Genomic DNA, 18,900 nt, shown 5'->3' with positions numbered 1-18,900 from the left:
CTGAGGTAAATATTATATTTCTTTTCGCAAGAATATTATATTTCTTGACTTAATATTTCATCTATCAATGTAGTGATGGTTTGACTTCATCGTTCTTTCTTCAAAGACTGAATCATAGCTACACAAAGAAGAAACATAAAGAAACATTGCGCATGCGAAGCTACTTTTCTTTCACTTTTTTTTTTAATTTGAACGCATTAATTTCGTACTTCAAAAGTCCCTGAGCTCATTTTCGTAGATGTAGCTAACAAAATAAATTTTTATTGAATGAAGTACATGTAATTTATCCAATTCAGTTATGCTAGTATAAACTGGCAGTTTACAAACCGCAAAGCGATGACCCTCGCGGGAAATAGCGAAACGTTTACGAATAATCACGTAACTTTTCCAAAATTAACGCGAAACTTTCACTAATTATATGATTCGCCCACAAACAATTGACTTAGCTAAGTCAGTCCGGTCTGACTAAAACCAGTCCCGGCTATTCACTTCGTGTTATTGAATAATAAATTATTCAACAACATTGTATCCGAGATTATTAAACTACTGTTCTACTTATAAATAAATAAATTATAACAAATCTTATAAACTATGAATAATGAAAATTTACTGAAAAAATAGGTATGTTTTATTTTTTTGCATTCAAATTTTACGTTGTTAATTTTATCTTTATTGATTTATTATAATTCATTGTTTGATCACATGCTGCGCTCGCCCCAACGGTCGCACCGTAAAACATATTATGTTATAACAGTAATTCCTTTAAAATGATATTATATAACATGTTTTAATATTTTAAGAATACATGTACATCAATTTTAAAGTTGGAGAAAAACACTTGATGTATCGTATAGTTGTTTTAAAATCTGTAACGTCATGGAAAAGAATATGACGCTCACCTTTATGACGTCATAGTATACAGACAGAGCAATAATAGAAAAATAATTGCAGTTCCTCCGTATGGACTTACAGTGGGAAAGAACAATGGATATGCAAATATACCTTAATATTCCTATCTTATTCTACGGGTAAGTTCATATTGATGGAAGAGCCACAGTAACAGCCACAAACGTGAAATTTGAATTTCGCTTGTGACGTTGCAGTTTACAGCGTTCAACGTTTGTGACGTCATAATTAAACTCGTCATTTTAGTCTTTGAGTACCCTGTGTGCATTACAGTGTTATAACTGCCGTAGCTTTCAACACCCTTTACAAGCCAGGCACGTAGCATCAGGGGGGGCCAGGGGGGCCTGGCCCCCCCACTTTTTCTCGCAGCAACGAATTTTTTAAAATTTACATATAAAAAAATGAATTATAATGGAGTTGGCCCCCCCCCCCCCCCACTTTTTTGTAAGTTAGTAAAAGATATGAAAATTAGGAAATGAGTAGTCAAATTGAAGGTACTCCCCCCCCCCCCCCCCCCCGGATTAAAATTTCATGATTTGGAGAGAAAAAATTTTTGGTAGGGAAGAATTTTTTTTTTGAAGTATAGTTGAGTCTACCCCCCCCCCCCCCCCCCCCCCCCCACGGATTAGGATTTTGAAGATTTTTGGAAACTTTAAATTTCCCTTTTTTTTTGGTTTTTTTTTTTTGGCTTGTCAAGATTTTTTGGATGGGTCTGCCCCCCCCCCCCCCACTTTCAAAAACGATGCTACGTGCCTGCAAGCAAAAAAAAAGTGGAATGTAAATATAACATATTAAAATACAAGTGTACAATAAACGTACATTATATAAATATGTATACGAACAAAGTGTACACTCATCTGCCAAAAGTATGACATTTTTAACAATTCTATGAAAAATGTTGGTTTTTAATGAAATATATAATGAACCAAAATTTAAAAAAAAATGACATACGATTGGCACCTGAGTGTGCCGTTTTCACTTTGAATTATTTTTTTAAAGAATTAAGATTGCGCTCCCTTTGTTGTGTCTGTCTCATCGCGTGATCTTTGACGTCACTCTGAAGTTTCTCGAAGACTGATATCAACAGTGGCAGTGGGTTTTCCTTGGATTGGAAGAGCTCAGCAGCTGTTCAGAGTAGTTTGGGGAGAATATTATGAAAAATCTCCTTATTAATGAAAGGTAAGGCATTTGTGCAATTCACAGATCAATTAATTACAAAGTTGATGCAATGTTGAATCATGGCTATAAATAACGTCGGCAATACGTCAATAATTTTACGATGATAAATTTTATAAACAGGTCATTTTATATAGAAAATGGTTTTCCGGAATGATATAGTTTTCTAGATTATGTTTTAGTTTTAATTAACGATGGCATAAAGTCAAACCTGCACATGCATGCAGATTACGGTTTGTATGGCAGTGGCATGTGTACATCTCTAATCCTTAATTACGACTTCAATTTCACATGCTCCCTGCTCGACCGTATTGCTTACACTAGGCCCCAGGATCATTAAAAACACTAACAAAATTTTAAAATGCTATTAAAAGTGTCTTGATAAACAATAATTTAAGACTGATTGCAAAGTTTTGGCTGAAGTCTGAAATTATACTTCCATCATCATTCATGATCATGAAGTCTCTCATTTTTCCTAAACAAGAATTTCATATATTTTGCATTTATTTGAATTTATTTTTTGTGTGTGTGCAAAAGTGCATAGGATTAATTTCACCCTTTCTATCCTACACTAGTGTAAACATTTTGTACTGTATATCAAATGCTAACATGAAGTCATAGAAGCATTTCGATTGTTTCTCAACTGGGGTATATATACTGTCCGAGAAAGTTAATAATTATGGCCGATTTCGTTTTGATCGAGGCATTCAGGTTGCACGGACTTCTGAATGCATGAACTTTAAATTGTAGTAATGTATGATAAAAATAAAGGAAACTACAATTTATATAGCATAAAATATGGTTTAATATTCTTTAAAAGAATTGCCAAGGCATCTGTTTTGTCTTGCACAGATACATGTTGTGCTGCCTTACTTCGCCTACACATCTGTAGTAGGAAAGGAGGAATGAGTATATAAATACAACGAAAACATATGGCTGGACCGGGAATCGAACCCGGGACCCCTGCATCTCTAGTCAGGAGCTCTACCACTGAGCTACCCAGGCCAATATCCACGGTCCATATAGCCCCAACTACTACATTCCTCCCTCCTTAAATAGTCTTCGACCCCAAAGACCCAACACAAGTTCACCTTGTAAGGACATATTAATTACATATATATGCCTGAACAAGGAAGGCCACGGCACCATCTGTAGTAGGAAAGGAGGAATGAGTATATAAATACAACGAAAACATATGGCTGGACCGGGAATCGAACCCGGGACCCCTGCAACTCTAGTCAGAAGCTCTACCACTGAGCTACCCAGGCCGATATCCACGGTCCATTTAGCCCCAACTACTACACATCAAATGTGTGTCCTTCATACAGAGTGCAAAACGTCTGCATCTTACTATAGACCACGGCCGCACTACTTCCAACACAGTAGATAAGTGATAGGCAATTTAATCCAAGAAAGTTACAATGTAACATTTTCAAAACGCGTTTTTTAAAATATTTTCGTCCAATCATTATGGAATGTGTTGTGAATGAAATACCTGAATAGTGCTCTAGGCCTTACATGGGGTGTGTGTAGCAAACTAGCATTGAGCTTCATAATAGAAATCTACACCTAATATGGAGGCATTCAAATATAACTATTTTGGTTTAAACCGGTACATACAGCAGAAAAAATCTGCTTAATTGGGGTTTATTTTATTTTATTTTCCAGGAGATATGAAAATGTTGAGTTCAGGAGTGTTGAGGATGATGCTTTTTATCATGGTCTGGAGCATCCAGGGGGTGGAAGGAAAACCCATGTGCGACCCAGAAGACCATAAGTACTATCATTTCCAGGGTAACATGTGTTTACAGTGTGATCAGTGTCTCCCAGGGGAAGAGGCAATATCTTTAGAGGTACATATTTTCATTTGGACATATGAATTGTCATATAATCTATAATTATACCCCCCGCAAACAAAGTTTGGGGGGTATATAGGAATCACCTTGTCCGTCCGTCCGTCTGTCTGTCCGTCTGTCTGTGCAATCGTGTCCGGTCCATATCTTTCTTATGGAGAAACATTGGAAGTTCTTACTTCACACAAAGATTGCTTATGACCTAAAGGTGTGTCATGACCTTGACTCAAGGTCATTCGGGCAAGGTCAAGGTCACTGGCAGAAAAAAGGCAAAATTCGTGTCCGGTCCATATCTTTCTTATGGAGAAACGTTGGAGGTTCTTACTTCACACAAAGATTGCTTATGACCCAAGGGTGTGTCATGACCATGACCTAAGGTCATTCAGGCAAGGTCAAGGTCACTGGCAGAAAAAATGCAAAATTCGTGTCTGGTCCATATCTTTCTTATTGAGAAACATTGACATTGGAAGTTCTTTCTTCACACAAATATTGCTTATGACGTAAGGGTGTGTAATGACCTTGACCCAAGGTCATTTGTGCAAGGTCAAGGTCACTGGCAGAAAAAATCCAAAATTCGTGTCCGGTCCATATCTTTCTTATGGAGAAATATTGGAAGTTCTTACTTCACACAAAGATTGCTTATGACCAAAGGGTGTGTCATGACCTTGACCCAATGTCATTTGGGCAAGGTCAAGGTCACTGGCAGAAAAAAGGCAAAATTCGTGTCCTGTCCATGTCTTCCTTATGGAGAAGCATTGAATGTTCTTACTTCACACAAATATTGCTTATGACGTAAGGGTGTGTCATGACTTGACCCAAGGTCAATTGAGGAAGTTCAAGGTCATTGTTGTCATTTCTTGTGTCATTTCTTGTATTAATGGAAATATTAGAAGCTAAAATTTGACACAAATCTTGCTCTTCTCAGGCCACATAAAATTATTTTTAGACTTTCATCCCCGTCTCTCTGAAATGGCCTGCCCCGATGAAATTTTTATTTGGAAAAAAAAATGTGTGGAAAAAAAATATCGGAAAAAATCGGGCTCAGTATACCAATAATTCAAAATGTTTAAATATTAAATGGCTGCTTGACATGTGGATTTCATTTGATTCGAGTTTGATTTGAGTCATGGTTGTTAAAGGAAGGATGCAATTGTCCTCATGCATTAACAGTTAACTTAAAATAAAATGGAATTAAAGGATAGAAATTGGTTTGTTAACTCCTATTAGCATTAACAGTTTTAAAAAATAGAGCAGTTGTTATTTATAGAAAATGGTCAGTGAAATAGATTCATCCAATATTTTCTATAATAGCAAAAATACACACGTTATGATTTTTTTCTTAGCGGGGGGAATCAAATGTGAGCTTGCTCACAGTACCTCTAGTTATAATTTAGCTCAAGGCTTAATTACTGGCATCTCTGATGTACGTAGTGTTGTTTCTGAATCCTGTGATAACTGTAATTTGCCCCCTTTATCCAAAGATGCACACAAAGAGACAGTATAACTCTGTCAGTGGATTGTCTGTTCAAAATAGAAGATCCTTTTGCAAAATTATACCAACATTTCATTTATTGTTGGTGGATTCATTTTCCTTTGTTTTTGAAATGTTTTATAAAACAATTGCAATACATTACATTGATTTTGTAGGACTGGAACCTAGAACATTCAAATCCTGAAAAGGGTCCTACAGAATGCAGACCTTGTCGGAAATGTCAGCCAGGAACCTACAGTGATAAACGGTCCTATAAGTGTAAACCCTGCAGGAACTGTACGCTGTACAACAAGTACCAGGTCAGGCAGTGTACAGCAACTAGTGACACCGTATGTGATGGAGTCAGACCAACTACCCACAGGTTTGTTGCGTACTGTAAAGCTAGCGTTATTTAGTAAAGTGCTTTGTATCACTGCTGCTTAGCTATATAGATTGAATATTTTAACAAAAATGCATTCGTTTTGTTTGCATGATGATTTCTTCCTCTTTTATTACAGGCTGGTTATCATAAGCACACCAAAACCTAACTATCAACACCAGAATGAAGGCAAGTTTTTATTGTATATTGTCATGTAGTAGCTAGAAGCTAAATTTGAACATTTAGTTTAGATTCAGGTTTTTTCAATCCCCTCTTAATCTACCCATCCTTGACTCTCAGCAACTTAACTGTTTCTTTAATAGTATTTCATGCAAATTTAGATTTATGTTTAAAATTTTAATGTCAACCATTTTAAAGTAGACTGCCAAGTATTTTTCTTTTGCTAAATGTTTATTGTAATAAAAGGTTCTCTTCATTTGTAGAAGTTAAAGGCTCAATAAACGTGAGCATCATCATTGCGGGAATCGTTTGTTCAACAGTGTTTGCCATTTCTCTTGTGGTTATCGGCTGTTATTTTGCAAGAAAAAATAAGCTTTGCCAGAGTGGAAAAAATAGTAAGTCTTTTATAATAATATACTGACTTTTTAGGGGGAAAAATGCTTATGTTAAGAGCTTGCACAGAGTATGTACTGTGTTTTTGGATGGATACTTTTTATTCATCAAATTTTTATTGGTCATTTTCAGATAAATGCCACCAATTCTAAAACTGTTAAAGTTGCTTAATTAGGGCCCCGCAAGGATTTGTGGGTGCCCTATAGCAGTCACTCTGTCTGTCTGTCCTTCTGTCTGTCCATCTGTCACTCTTCCATCCACAAATTTTCTGTTTTTTTTCTAATAACTTTTTTTACGGTTGCCCAATCAAGTTCAAATTTGGTATGGTAGTTCAGTAGGCAGAAATACATATTTTGATGCTAAGTTTGGTTCTCTATGTCTTCTGGTTTGGAGCTGGGGTGGGGGGTAGATGCATAAGAATGAATGGGCAAAGAGAGATAACTGCTGAGAATGTTACCATTGTATACTTGGAAGGCTGTGCAATATTTGTCCTTTGGGATTAACCTTCCACAGGAAGAAAATCCTAAGCTTTATCTTTATCTGTCACATTAAGATTAATTACTGCACTGCTTGTGACTGCAAATGAACTTTGTTTTGAAGTTAGGTAAATTTTGAATGATGTGTAGTATTGTGTACATTCTTTGAAATATGGATTTAAAATATAATATTCATACTTTATTTTGGTTAAAATACCGTACACAATGATTTATGATAATTTTATAGAATTCTAAAATCAAGATATATATTAAGATATCCTTTTTCACTATTTTATTTTTTAATTATTTATTTAATTTTTTTCTGCCTTAATGCTGTTAATTTTAACAGGTAATCAGATAATAATCCCATTCTGTCATTTCTGAAAAAAAAAATCTTATTGTAAATTTAGAAGAAAAGGATGAGAGAGCAGAACAATTAATCCCCTGGGATTTATTATCTTGCCTGCTGCAGAAAATTTAGAGGCTTATCTCTATCTGTCATATGAAGATTAATGAACACCTTTGTCTGCAACTGATGTTTGTTTTGAAGTTGAGGTCAACCCTGGTGATACAATGTATTTGCATTCGCTGAAGGATTGCATTTTATAAAACACCTATTTAATTCTTTTTTGAATAAACATTTAATTTAGTTTTTTTTATAAGACATTAGGTTATCCCTGTTTTATGCAGATACAAGATTACTATTTAGAGTTTTTGGACAATTAGGAATTATCTTGAAATTTAAAAAATACAGTTGTTACTTATAATTTTCATTTTTTTTTTTACCGACTTATATATATTGTAGTTCTTTACATCTTATGCCGGGCATTTATTTTTCATCATTGTTAATATAAAGAGGATGGAATTCAGAGTTTTTTTCACTTCTCTAAATTAATTGTCATAGTGGGGCCCTTCCTGACTGGTCAGTTTTCTAGTTGTTTCATAGAAATTAATGCTGTGTAAGGCTATATAAAAAATTCATTGATAAAAAAAAATTGATGTTGAAGGGGAATTTAATGAAAGTCTAAAACATATTTCAGTTATTAATAAAGTAGGTTAAATTATCACTTGTGGTCATGTTGTTTTGAAAATAAACTACATCGTTAAGCTTTAGATCAATGTACATTTGAAGTTAGAGGAATCATATTTATTGGAGCCTGATATGATGTAGGATTCTTTTGTATTAAAAACCAAAATAATTAATTATTTTGACGTCACACCATCTATTCCGGTTTTGGTTTCGATATACAATGTACACAGTGCTCTGTTAAAATGCTGGTTTATTCCATTCTGTAACTAGTGTAATCAACTGAAAAAAATTGATAATGTTTAGGTTTACATGTCATTCTGAAGAATAAATACCTGTATACATAAATATACCAGTATGCATTTTCATTAGGTAAATGACAGCTGTTAAACTGCTATCATTCAATATTGCAAAAATTACCTCGAGTAAATTTTTATTCCAAGTCAAGTTCTTTGCTACCTGAATAAGTATGTTATAATTGTAATCAGGATGTTTAAAATACATTCTTTAAAGTTGGAAATGCCATGTTGAAATAACAATGGCAGTCATTTTCTACGATACTTGGCATCTGTTGACAATTTCCACAACTATGTGGAGATTCCTCCGACACTAACCTTCGCTTTTAGATTTCAACGAACATCTGTTTGACATTGGTTCACAAGTACTTTAGTGGAAAGTCAAAGGTAATTAAAGAATGGTCTAAAATCGGTATTATTTCAAATTTTCCAAAGCTTGTCATTTAGAGTGAATATCATCACTGATGCTGTGTTGATAAAACAAACCAGAAATTTATTGGATGGTGTGACATCATAGATTAAAGTTCAATGGCAGCTCTTATACGATCGATATTTCTTGATTTATTCATTGTTCAGGGGATTTGAATGAAAATAAATATGATTTACAATTATGGTAAATGATATTTACTGGTAATTTATACAGCTTACTCCACTTATATTGAAATCGCTTATTTTGAAATTCTGCTTATTTTGAAATAGAAATAAATCCCCAGTTTTTGCCTCTCATTTTCTTTGCATTGATTTAACTGATATAATGAAAACGGCTATTTTGAAATATCACTTATATTGAAGCCACTGATTGGTCCCCATAGGGTATATATGGTTGTTTTATAACGGTTATATTGAAGTACTCCCTGGCGGCTGTCGTCACGGTTGGTGACAGTAATTATGCCAGACTGACCGGTTGATATACACAGTTGTGAATTGATAAGTTCTCATCATGTGTTTTTATACTTCTTTTAAAAAGTAAAATTTATTCACTGTTGAATTTTTTGTTTTTACGCATACGGATGTATTGAAGCTAGACATAATATGGAAACTCCACGGAAAAGAAAAAACCTTATCTTCGGACACTTAATACGAACTAGTTATGGCTACTGATAAAAGGACAAAGCCTGAATACGAAATAGCTGAGGATTTTGAGATTATCGCGAGTACACTTACGATGATATACAAGCAGTGTACAGCAGTATTTGAAGCGTTTGAGTCTGGTGATTTTTCTCTAAAAAGTAAAAGAATGCGATCGGAGATTATGATGAGGTTTAAGATAGTAACAAAATGAAACTTACAAAACTTACGGATATAATTTTAATCAAACTTTCAAGGACTAATATCCATGTCATCTGATCACTGTAATAGATAAATGAAGACCAAATAATTTGTTCGGGTTTGGTTTTTAGCTTACCGAGCTGAAAGCTCAAGTGAGCTATTCTGATCACATTTTGTCTGTCGTCCGTCTGTCTGTCCGTCCGTCTGTCTGTAAACTTTTCACATTTTCAACATCTTCTCAAGAACCACTTGGCCAATTTTAACCAAATTTGGCACAAAGCATCCTTAGCCTAAGGGGATTCAAAGTTGTGAAAATTAAGGACCACGCCCTTTTGCAAAGGGAGATAATTAGGAATTTATGAAAATTTTCGAGAAATTTTCAAAAATCTTCTTCTCATGAACCATAAGACCAGGAAAGCTGAAACTTATGTGAAAGCATCCTCAGGTTGTGTAGATTCAAATTTGTGAAAATCATGACCCCCAGGGGTAGGGTGGGGCCACAATGGGGGTCGAAGTTTAACATAGGAATATATAGAGTAAATCTTTAAAAATCTTCTTCTCAGAAACTAATCAGCCAGGAAAGCTGAAACTTGTGTGGAAGCATTCTCAGGTAATGTAGATTCAAAGTTGTGAAAATCATGACCCCCGGGGGTAGGGTGGGACCACAATGGGGGGGTCGAAGTTTAACATAGGAATATATAGAGTAAATCTTTAAAAATCTTCTTCTCAGAAACTAATCAGCCAGGAAAGCTGAAACTTGTGTGGAAGCATCCTCAGGTAATGTAGATTCAAAGTTGTGAAAATCATGACCCCTGGGGGTAGGGTGGGGCCACAATGGGGGTTGAAGTTTAACATAGGAATATATAGAGTAAATCTTTAAAAATCTTCTTCTCAGAAACTAATCAGCCAGGAAAGCATCCTCTGGTAGTGTAGATTCAAAGTTGAGAAAATCATGACCCCCGGGGATATGATGGGGCCACAATGGGGGGTCAAACTTTTACATAGGAATATACAGAGTAAATCTTTAAAATCTTCTTCTCATGAACCATAAGATCAGGAAAGCTGAAACTTGTGTGGAAGCATCCTCAGGTAGTGTAGATACAATGTTGTGAAAATCATGACCCCCGGGTGTAGGATGGGGCCACAATCGGGGGGGGGGGGGTGTCAAACTTTTACACAGGAATAAATAGAGTAAATCTTTAAAAATCTTCTTCTCAGAAACTAATCAGCCAGGAAAGCTGAAACTTGTGTGGAAGCATCTTCAGGTAGTGTAGATACAAAGTTGTGAAAATTATGTCCCCCGGGGATAGGATGGGGCCACAATGGGGGTCGAAGTTTAACATAGGAACATATAGAGTTAATCTTTAAAAATCTTCTTCTCAGACACTAATCAGCCAGGAAAGCTGAAACTTGTGTGGAAGGTAGTGTAGATTCAAATTTGTGAAAATCATGACCCCTGGGGGTAGGGTGGGGCCACAATGGGGGGTCGAAGTTTAACACATGAATACATGTGTATAGAGTAAATTTTTAAAAATCTTCCTCTCAGAAACTAATCAGCCAGGAAAGCTGAAACTTGTGTGGAAGCATCCTCAGGTAGTGTAGATTCAAAGTTGTGAAAATCATGACCCCCGGGGTAGGGTGGGGCCACAATGGGGGTCGAAGTTTAACATAGGAATATATAGAGTAAATCTTTAAAAATCTTCTTCTCAGAAACTAATCAGCCAGATGATTCTTTATAATTGTTAAGACTTTGGCCCCAGGACAATTCTTTGGCTTTACAAGAAGGTTCAGAGTTTGATGTAGGTTTATATCCCATATATAAACAATTGTTAAGGATCTTTTTGAGAACTGCAATACTCAACATATGATATGACTATAAAATCATCCTGTTAAAAAAAGGGACTAATGATTATAAACATAAGAATATCCAGGGGAAAAATGGATTTGATTTATACAGGATCTACATGTATTATTGTACATTGTCCAGATAGTTTGTATTAATTATGACTCCATTAAGCTGATTTTATTATACCTATTGTTCCTCAGGTGAGCGATGTGGCCCATGGGCCTCTTGTTTATGCTTACATCGGGATTGAGCTTTCAAATGATGGCGGCTTCACGTCAGTCAATTTCGCTTATATTGAAATACAGATATATTGAAATAATTTGCATGGTCCCCTGGCTTTCAATATATCCGGAGTAGGCTGTATATTGTACAACATATTTTTAGTTTCCTTCCCCTTCAAGTTCACAAGTACATGTAATTATTTCCTAAGATTGTTTTTGATGATATGTTTCTGATTCATATGTTTCATTTTATTTTTGAAGAGAGCAATCAAGAAGTTCCACCAGGGTCTTCAGAGAGTGATCTGTAAGTAATTTGTTGGTAAATCTTGCAATGCAATTATTCAAGATCCCCTCTGTGGGTATGCTATTGAGATTGATCTGTCCATAATTTGTCATATACTTCCAACATCACTTGATCAAACTATAAATTCTCTCTTAATTTACCTTGAGCCTTACATATTCTCAACTGTATTAACTGTTCTCTACAATTTCAAATTATTCACTGTTCTCTATAATTTTCAATAATCTGATGCTTTCACATTTGCTAAGAAAGCGAAAAATAATTTTTTGTTTACCTTTCAGAAATAGTGAATTTAGAATTGACATGGAATCAGAAGACGAAAAGCCTCTGCTCCAACCAAATTCTTCCTGTTCACAGTCTCACACAAAATCTTTTGAGCTGAAAATCCATGAAACAAACCTTGACCTAGAGGACTCTCATCCTGCTGGTGTTTCAGCAGACGACAAAGATTCACTGCATGATCTGGACACCGATGGGCCTTCAGGTATTAACTTTTCAGGAAGAATTCGATTTGATAGACAGTGGTCTTACCCCTTTGATGAGAAGAATAAAAGAGATTACCATGAAGTTATGCAGAAGGATCAACCCTTGACAGTGATTGACCAAGTTTCCAAAGATGATGTGTCTGTTGAGTACAGAGAGAGTAAGTATTTTTCCAGTCCTGATTCAGAAATATTTTAAATGCTAGTAAATAGGAAGACTAGCAGTTTTTTCAAGTCTTCAGAGTCCATTTGATTACAGAACACTCTATGAAAGATAATTAAGATTAAGGGGGGTATGGGACACAGCCACATTGTGACATACTTCCTGTCGAAATAAACAATAAAATTTTATACATTTATATCATATAAGACATATTATTTCATAATTTTATTCTTTTCCAACTTTGATACCTAACAGCATAGCGAATCTGATGGTTCGAATCTGTTAGTCATGAGTTGGAATCTCACTGGGGCTTTTATGATTTTGACCTTTTCCAAAATTTTTAAAACATGAATTTTTTTTTGCTCAAATAGTGTAATATTTGAAAATTCTTAACCAGTGAAAGTATTTAGATTACCTTTATAATGTATTTTTATCCACATTGATATTGACAGGTGTCCCATACCACCTCAGGTGTTGAACCAACAACACTACATGTAGTTGGAACTGTATTTTGCTTTCTTTCAACAGGAGAATTTTTGAAATGGGCACCTTACTTGTAGAAATATTTGATATGCACTCTTTTATTGCCTTTTAGAAACCAGTATTTTAGAGCTAGCTGATAGACACCTTAACAGAATTTCCAAATATCTTGCTGTTGGTAACCTCTTCGCTGAAGTTGCTAGAGACTTAGGAATGGAGGAAGAAGACATACAAGCTGTGAAGATTGACTATGGAAAGGATAACAGCATAAAAGAAACAGCATACCAAATGCTTCTACAGATCAAGAAGAAAAGGGGAAAGATTACTCTGCAAGAATTAAAGAGCTCATTGCAGAACCATGGTGTGGGAGTATGGGAGAAAGTCAACGAAGTCCTTCATCAAAAAGAACAATAGATAATCCACATATCAATCATCACTCATATTAACCAAATGTGTGGATCTGTATGTTGGTGTTCATGTCCTACAGGGTTAACTCGGTCCCAACATTTTGTAAATAGGCATTTTGTAAATAGGCATGTCTTTTAAAACATTGTATATTTACCTCTCTCTCTCTCTCTCTCTCTCAAAATTGGAATCATTAATGACATATAAATTGGTTTATGATGAATTACAATTCGGAAGGTAAGTGCCATTATGTCTTGTTAATGATTCTAATTTAAAAAAAACATTATTATGTTAGTTTATATATATATATGCATGTAGTTTGCTAGAAATCTTAGGCTACAAGCAAGGGAATAACTTGAAGCAAGTGTTATTGAGGTCCATGTTTAGTATGACCTTGTCAAGCATAGTAATGCTTTGGGGAAAAAAAGTTGTGAATTTTGAGGCATTACTGATCTCAACATTTAAGTAGAAGTTGCGAAGCGTTTATGCTTTTGAAACAGAAGTTGTATATAATGAAGCATTAGTTGCCAGGCATATAAGCTTTTGGAAAAACATAAGTAATGAATTACTTTACATGATAAAATGAAGTATTCTGATGTACGTGTTTGGTCTACAGGACCAACATAGGGAACCACTACGATGTCCTCTACGCAGGTAGAGACTGTATGTGGAAGGAGTATGTGAGAAACATACCTTTATAAACGACAGAGATATATTTACGGGGGTCTAACGTACTCCTTTATGCTGATGAAATTAAGTTTCTCAGTTGCCAAGGTTACAGACACAGTGAATTGTGTTCTTGAATAATGGATTGCGTAGTCTGTATTAGACACGCAAATTATTTTTCAAAATGAATTGCATAGAAACGCAAATTATATTTGAAATGAATTGCATAAAAACGCAAATTATATTTGAAATGCAATAGCAAATTATATTTGAAATGAATTGCATAGAAACGCAAATTATATTTGAAATGAATTGCATAGAAACGCAAATTATATTTGAAATGAATTGCATAGATGCGCAAATTATTTTTTGAAATGAATTGCTATGGAGTTGACAGTTTTGTGCCATATAGATTAATTTAGTGAAAACATTTTTAATTTTGAATGAATTTGTTTTGCTTTTAGTACTATAGAATTTTAGATAACATTCATTTTGAGGAGATTAAATATTGGTTTTAAAAACCTGATTTGAGATGCATAAGATCATACTCAGTGAAATGTTAATTTATTTTTTGACAATGTCACAAAAAATAATGGTTGTACCATAATTAATATTACAGCATTGGATCAAATAGTGTATTTTTCGAAGACAATTTACCTGTTTTTTAAGCAGTTTATATTCATTGTTGAAGAATTGATATCATTGTTGAAATGTATGTATTACTGGTTATGAGCCTGCCAGTCTAATATGTGTGACAGGCAGAACATGCTCAGGAATTTCTCAGACTCATGCAATGTCTGGAAGATTTTCTGATAAAAATTGTCTATTGTCTAAATCTCTTGGGATTATAATAAAGTAACAGATTTCTGTACCCACTTAAAACATGCATTATTTGAATCACATACTGATAATTGCATTGATAAGGAGGTTGTAATCTTTGATAGTACATTTACATACCAGGTATGTACGGGTAGTATTATACTATATAACTTCAATATATTAACAGTGAAGTTCTAACGCTCTGGGAAATGTTGACTTAATTGACTTGTATTAAATTGCATGAAATATTCAATATTTCAATGGATTTCCCATTTCCAAAGAGTACTACATGTACTAAGACTTTAGATTTAAAAAATGGTTACTTAACATACTGGTATGTTGTTTCAGTCATTCTAAGTGCCAAAAACGGTGCATGAATTGATTTCTTTGCCTGATTATGATAACAGTTTTATAACAATTGAAATAAACAATTGACTGTGAAGTTCTAAAAACTAACTTCAATCGTAAGGTATGTTACTCTGACAATATTTTTAGTAAAAAATGAAAGAAATTAAAATTATTTTGTTTTCCTTGACCAATGAGCGAATGTACCATTCTTCTCATTAGTCAGCCTAGCTGATGGACATTTTGTATATACACTGGTCATCAAATCAATATTCCTGTTTTCTATTTTTCTAATTTTATACCACTTGGTCATTATTTTGTTAGCACAATGTGCAGTGTAATAGATTACTGTGGAATCATTTAAATTCGTTTGGGGGTCAGTTTTCGTGGATTGCAGGTTTGTTGCTTATTCGTGGGTATGTAATTTCGTGGATGTGTCGGTTTTTAGTTTCAGTAAGAAAACCATCTCTTTCAAAATTTGTTTCGTCGAGGAAGTAATTGGGGGGGGGGGGGGGGAAGCTACCAACAAATGCCTCTAAAATGAGCCACCACGAATTCTAATAATTCCACCGTATTATGATTTGATACTAGGTATGAAAAGATGAATCAGTTGTTTTGTTTTTAATCCATTGAAATATGGTTAAACTATTATTTAATCTGAACCAGAACTTGTTTGTTCTACAGGTTTTTATCTTAAGTTTTAGAAATGTAAGTTATTTACATTTACAAAGATCACATTGATTGTAAAAGTAATGGGTTTTCCATCCAATTCCTGGTGAGATAATATTTTTAAGACCAAGAATTTTGTTCATGGAGTTTATGGTCAGGAAAATACAAAAGATAATGGCCTGGTCCCAAGCTTTTCTTGGTATAACCAATAACTGGTCAAATTTTGTTAGTATTTTCGAGATATTAAGGAAAGAAGATGTTGGGACCAACCTTTATTTTGTATTGAAGATCTATATTTGAAGGTGCTAGATCAGCTAAAGTAAAGAATTTATGAGAAATCAAATAAAAGTTATGTACAAACATTGCTCTTTTAGCCTTGAAAATAAATTCAAGGTCATAAGAAAAAAATGAGGACATGTCAAATGATTTTTATGAAATCCATGTCAGTGAAAAAGATGGAGGACCCTAGAAATATCTCTGACTGTAGTCTTTTGTCACTTATTCTGTCTTGCATTTGCACAAATTTTCTAATGAAACTGGTATGCACACAGTATAAAATTGTTTGTTTAAAATAATGATTGTTTTCATATCATAAAATTATTGAATAAATTGTTTTCATTTGTTTTGTATTGTATGTAGATGGCTCGGAACTCTTGTCAATGAATATATGAGACACTAGTATGATAAAAAGAAAACGATCGTGGCCTTCACAAAGATCTTAAAGCTTGCTGGCAGAAATAAATTTGTGCAGAAATCTAGTAACTAGATTCATTGACTTAGATATCTACAACCTAGCGGCTAGACTAGCTGCTACGCTGTTGAACGCAGCCCAGCTAGGACTCGCATAAAATACGTTATTGTATACAATGCATTACATTGGGTTACGCTTAATCTGATAGTCAATTTGTCAGACAAAAATTGTCAGATTAACCGATTATTATATTAACCGATTTAGCGTTTTATGGTTTTTAGCTCACCTGAGCTGAAAGCTCAAGTGAGCTATTCTGATCACATTTTGTCCGTCGTCCGTCTGTCCGTCCGTCTGTCCGTCTGTCCGTCTGTAAACTTTTTACATTTTGAACTTCTTCTCTAAAACCGCTTATCCAATTTCAACCAAATTTGGCACAAAGCATCCTTATGAGAGGGCGAATATAAATTGCAGAAATAAAAGTTTGATCTGTATTCAAAGCGGAGAAAACCTTGAAACTGTAGAAAAAGGGGGGTGCATTTTTAAAAATCTTCTTCTCAAGAACTACCGAGGCAAATTCAACCTAGTTTAGCATAAATTATCCTTATGGGAAGGAAAATATAAATTGCAAAAATTAAGTGGTAATTCTGTTTCAAATCTGAGTTATTACGAAAATAATAATAAAGGAAAGGCGTGTTTCAATCAGTTTAATAGCTTCGGGTTCGGCATACGGTAAAATGATTCCATACTTCTAAAACGAAGTTCTTTGTTTATGAATTTGCTTGTTGTGCAACAGTTCGCGTATGAAGGGAAATTTTGAAACATACAAAATATATTGGTGCCGATTTTGTGAAGTAAATTGAGGCTAAATATTTCAATGCGTTGATAGTTTTCACACATGACGATGGTGTTAGCTTGTTCTGATTTTCGTTTCGTTCTCAATATGCTTTGTAACCTGGAAACTATCGTCTGTATTTCGTGATTTTTACGTATCAAATCTTCGGTAAATCAAACAGTTAACTGTTTACCTGCGCAAATTAAGCAAAATCGGATGTAGGGGTACTGAAATACAATTCATTCTATCGGTAATTCGGCATTATCTTTTGCGTAATGGTACATGTAGATTAATGCAATAGGTTTTGTTGAGATGCTCGGCATTTTCTCGAGTTTATTCAGTTTAAATAGAGTTTGATATCGCTGACGGAAATATGTAGGTATATACATGTATATATATGATTCATTTCGAAAAAATAAATTGTGTTCTTTATTTGTTATACATGTAGTGCATGTTTCTTGTGTTTAATTGTTTACAATTTCTATTTACTAACCATATTTGAGTGTTAAGCTTCGAATTATAAGCAAGATACAGAGATTTGCCCACAATTCTATGTTTGTACACAGATCTTAAAAACTAAAGCTTAAAAAATTAAAAAATTTGTCAATATTTATTAAGAAAATTTTCAAAGCCTGTTCTTCCAGAAACCAACTTTAACAACTTATTGTATTGTAACCTTAACCTTTTTAGCTCACCTGAGGGTGGGGCCACAATGGGGGGTCGAAGTTTAACAAATGAATATATAGAGTAAATCTTTAAAAATCTTCTCCTCAGAAACTAATCAGCCAGGAAAGCTGAAACTTGTGTGAAAGCATCATCAGGTAATGTAGATAAAAATTTGTGAAAATCATGATCTCCGGAGGTAGGGTGTGGCCACAATGAAGGATCGAAGTTTTACATAGGAATATATAGAGTAAATCTTTAAAAATCTTCTTCTCAGAAACTAATCGGCCAGGAAAGCTGACACCTGTGTGGAAGTATCCTCAGGTAGTGTAGATTCAAAGTTGTGAAAATCATGACCCCCGGGGTACGGTGGGGCCACAATGGGGGATTTAAGTTTAATATAGGAATATATAGAGTAAATCTTTAAAAATCTTCTTCTCAGAAACTAATCAGCCAGGAAAGCTGAAACTTGTGTGAAGGCATCCTCAGGTAGTGTAGATTCATAGTTGTGAAAATCATGACCCCCAGGGATAGGGTGGGGCCACAATGGGGGATCGAAGTTTAAAATAGGAATATATAGAGTAAATCTTTAAAAATCTTCTTCTCAGAAACTAATCAGCCAGGAAAGCTGAATCTTCTTCGGAAGCATCCTCAGGTAGTGTTGATTCACAGTTGTGAAAATAATAACCCCTGGGGGTAGAATGGGGCCACAATGGGGGGTCGAAGTTTAACATATGATTATATAGAGTAAATCTTTAAAAATCTTCTTCTCAGAAACTAATTAGCCAGGAAAGCTGAAACTTGTGTGGAAGCATCCTCAGGTAGTGTAGATTCAAATTTGTGAAAATCATAACCCTGGGGGTAGGTTTGGGCCACAATGGGAAGTCGATG

At 34.6% G+C, this 18,900-nt stretch overlaps 1 protein-coding gene and 1 non-coding gene across 2 annotated transcripts; one reads left to right on the top strand and one right to left on the bottom strand.

Annotated features, from left to right (window-relative positions):
* Positions 1-1,925: 1,925 nt before the first annotated feature.
* LOC105346168 (uncharacterized) lies at positions 1,926-16,437 on the top strand. The gene is made up of 8 exons (XM_066077168.1): positions 1,926-2,085; positions 3,751-3,935; positions 5,583-5,788; positions 5,925-5,974; positions 6,229-6,360; positions 11,755-11,797; positions 12,076-12,437; positions 13,035-16,437. Exons 1-8 carry the CDS (start codon positions 2,079-2,081, stop codon positions 13,331-13,333), a joined length of 1,284 nt encoding a protein of 427 aa, XP_065933240.1. The 5' UTR covers positions 1,926-2,078; the 3' UTR covers positions 13,334-16,437.
* On the bottom strand, positions 3,016-3,088 carry Trnas-aga (transfer RNA serine (anticodon AGA)). The gene has a single exon. It is a non-coding gene; the product is annotated as a tRNA-Ser (tRNA).
* Positions 16,438-18,900: the final 2,463 nt, after the last annotated feature.

Source organism: Magallana gigas, chromosome 2 (assembly GCF_963853765.1).
Source record: "Magallana gigas chromosome 2, xbMagGiga1.1, whole genome shotgun sequence".
NCBI lineage: Eukaryota > Metazoa > Mollusca > Bivalvia > Ostreida > Ostreidae > Magallana > Magallana gigas.
This window is presented reverse-complemented; position numbering and strand designations above follow the sequence as displayed.

Bases quoted from the DNA above. Each gene is read 5' to 3' on its own strand.
- LOC105346168 (XM_066077168.1), top strand. The intron at 3,936-5,582 runs GTACATATTTTC...TTGATTTTGTAG, and splicing joins AAGAGGCAATATCTTTAGAG to GACTGGAACCTAGAACATTC. The intron at 5,975-6,228 runs GCAAGTTTTTAT...CTTCATTTGTAG, and splicing joins CTATCAACACCAGAATGAAG to AAGTTAAAGGCTCAATAAAC.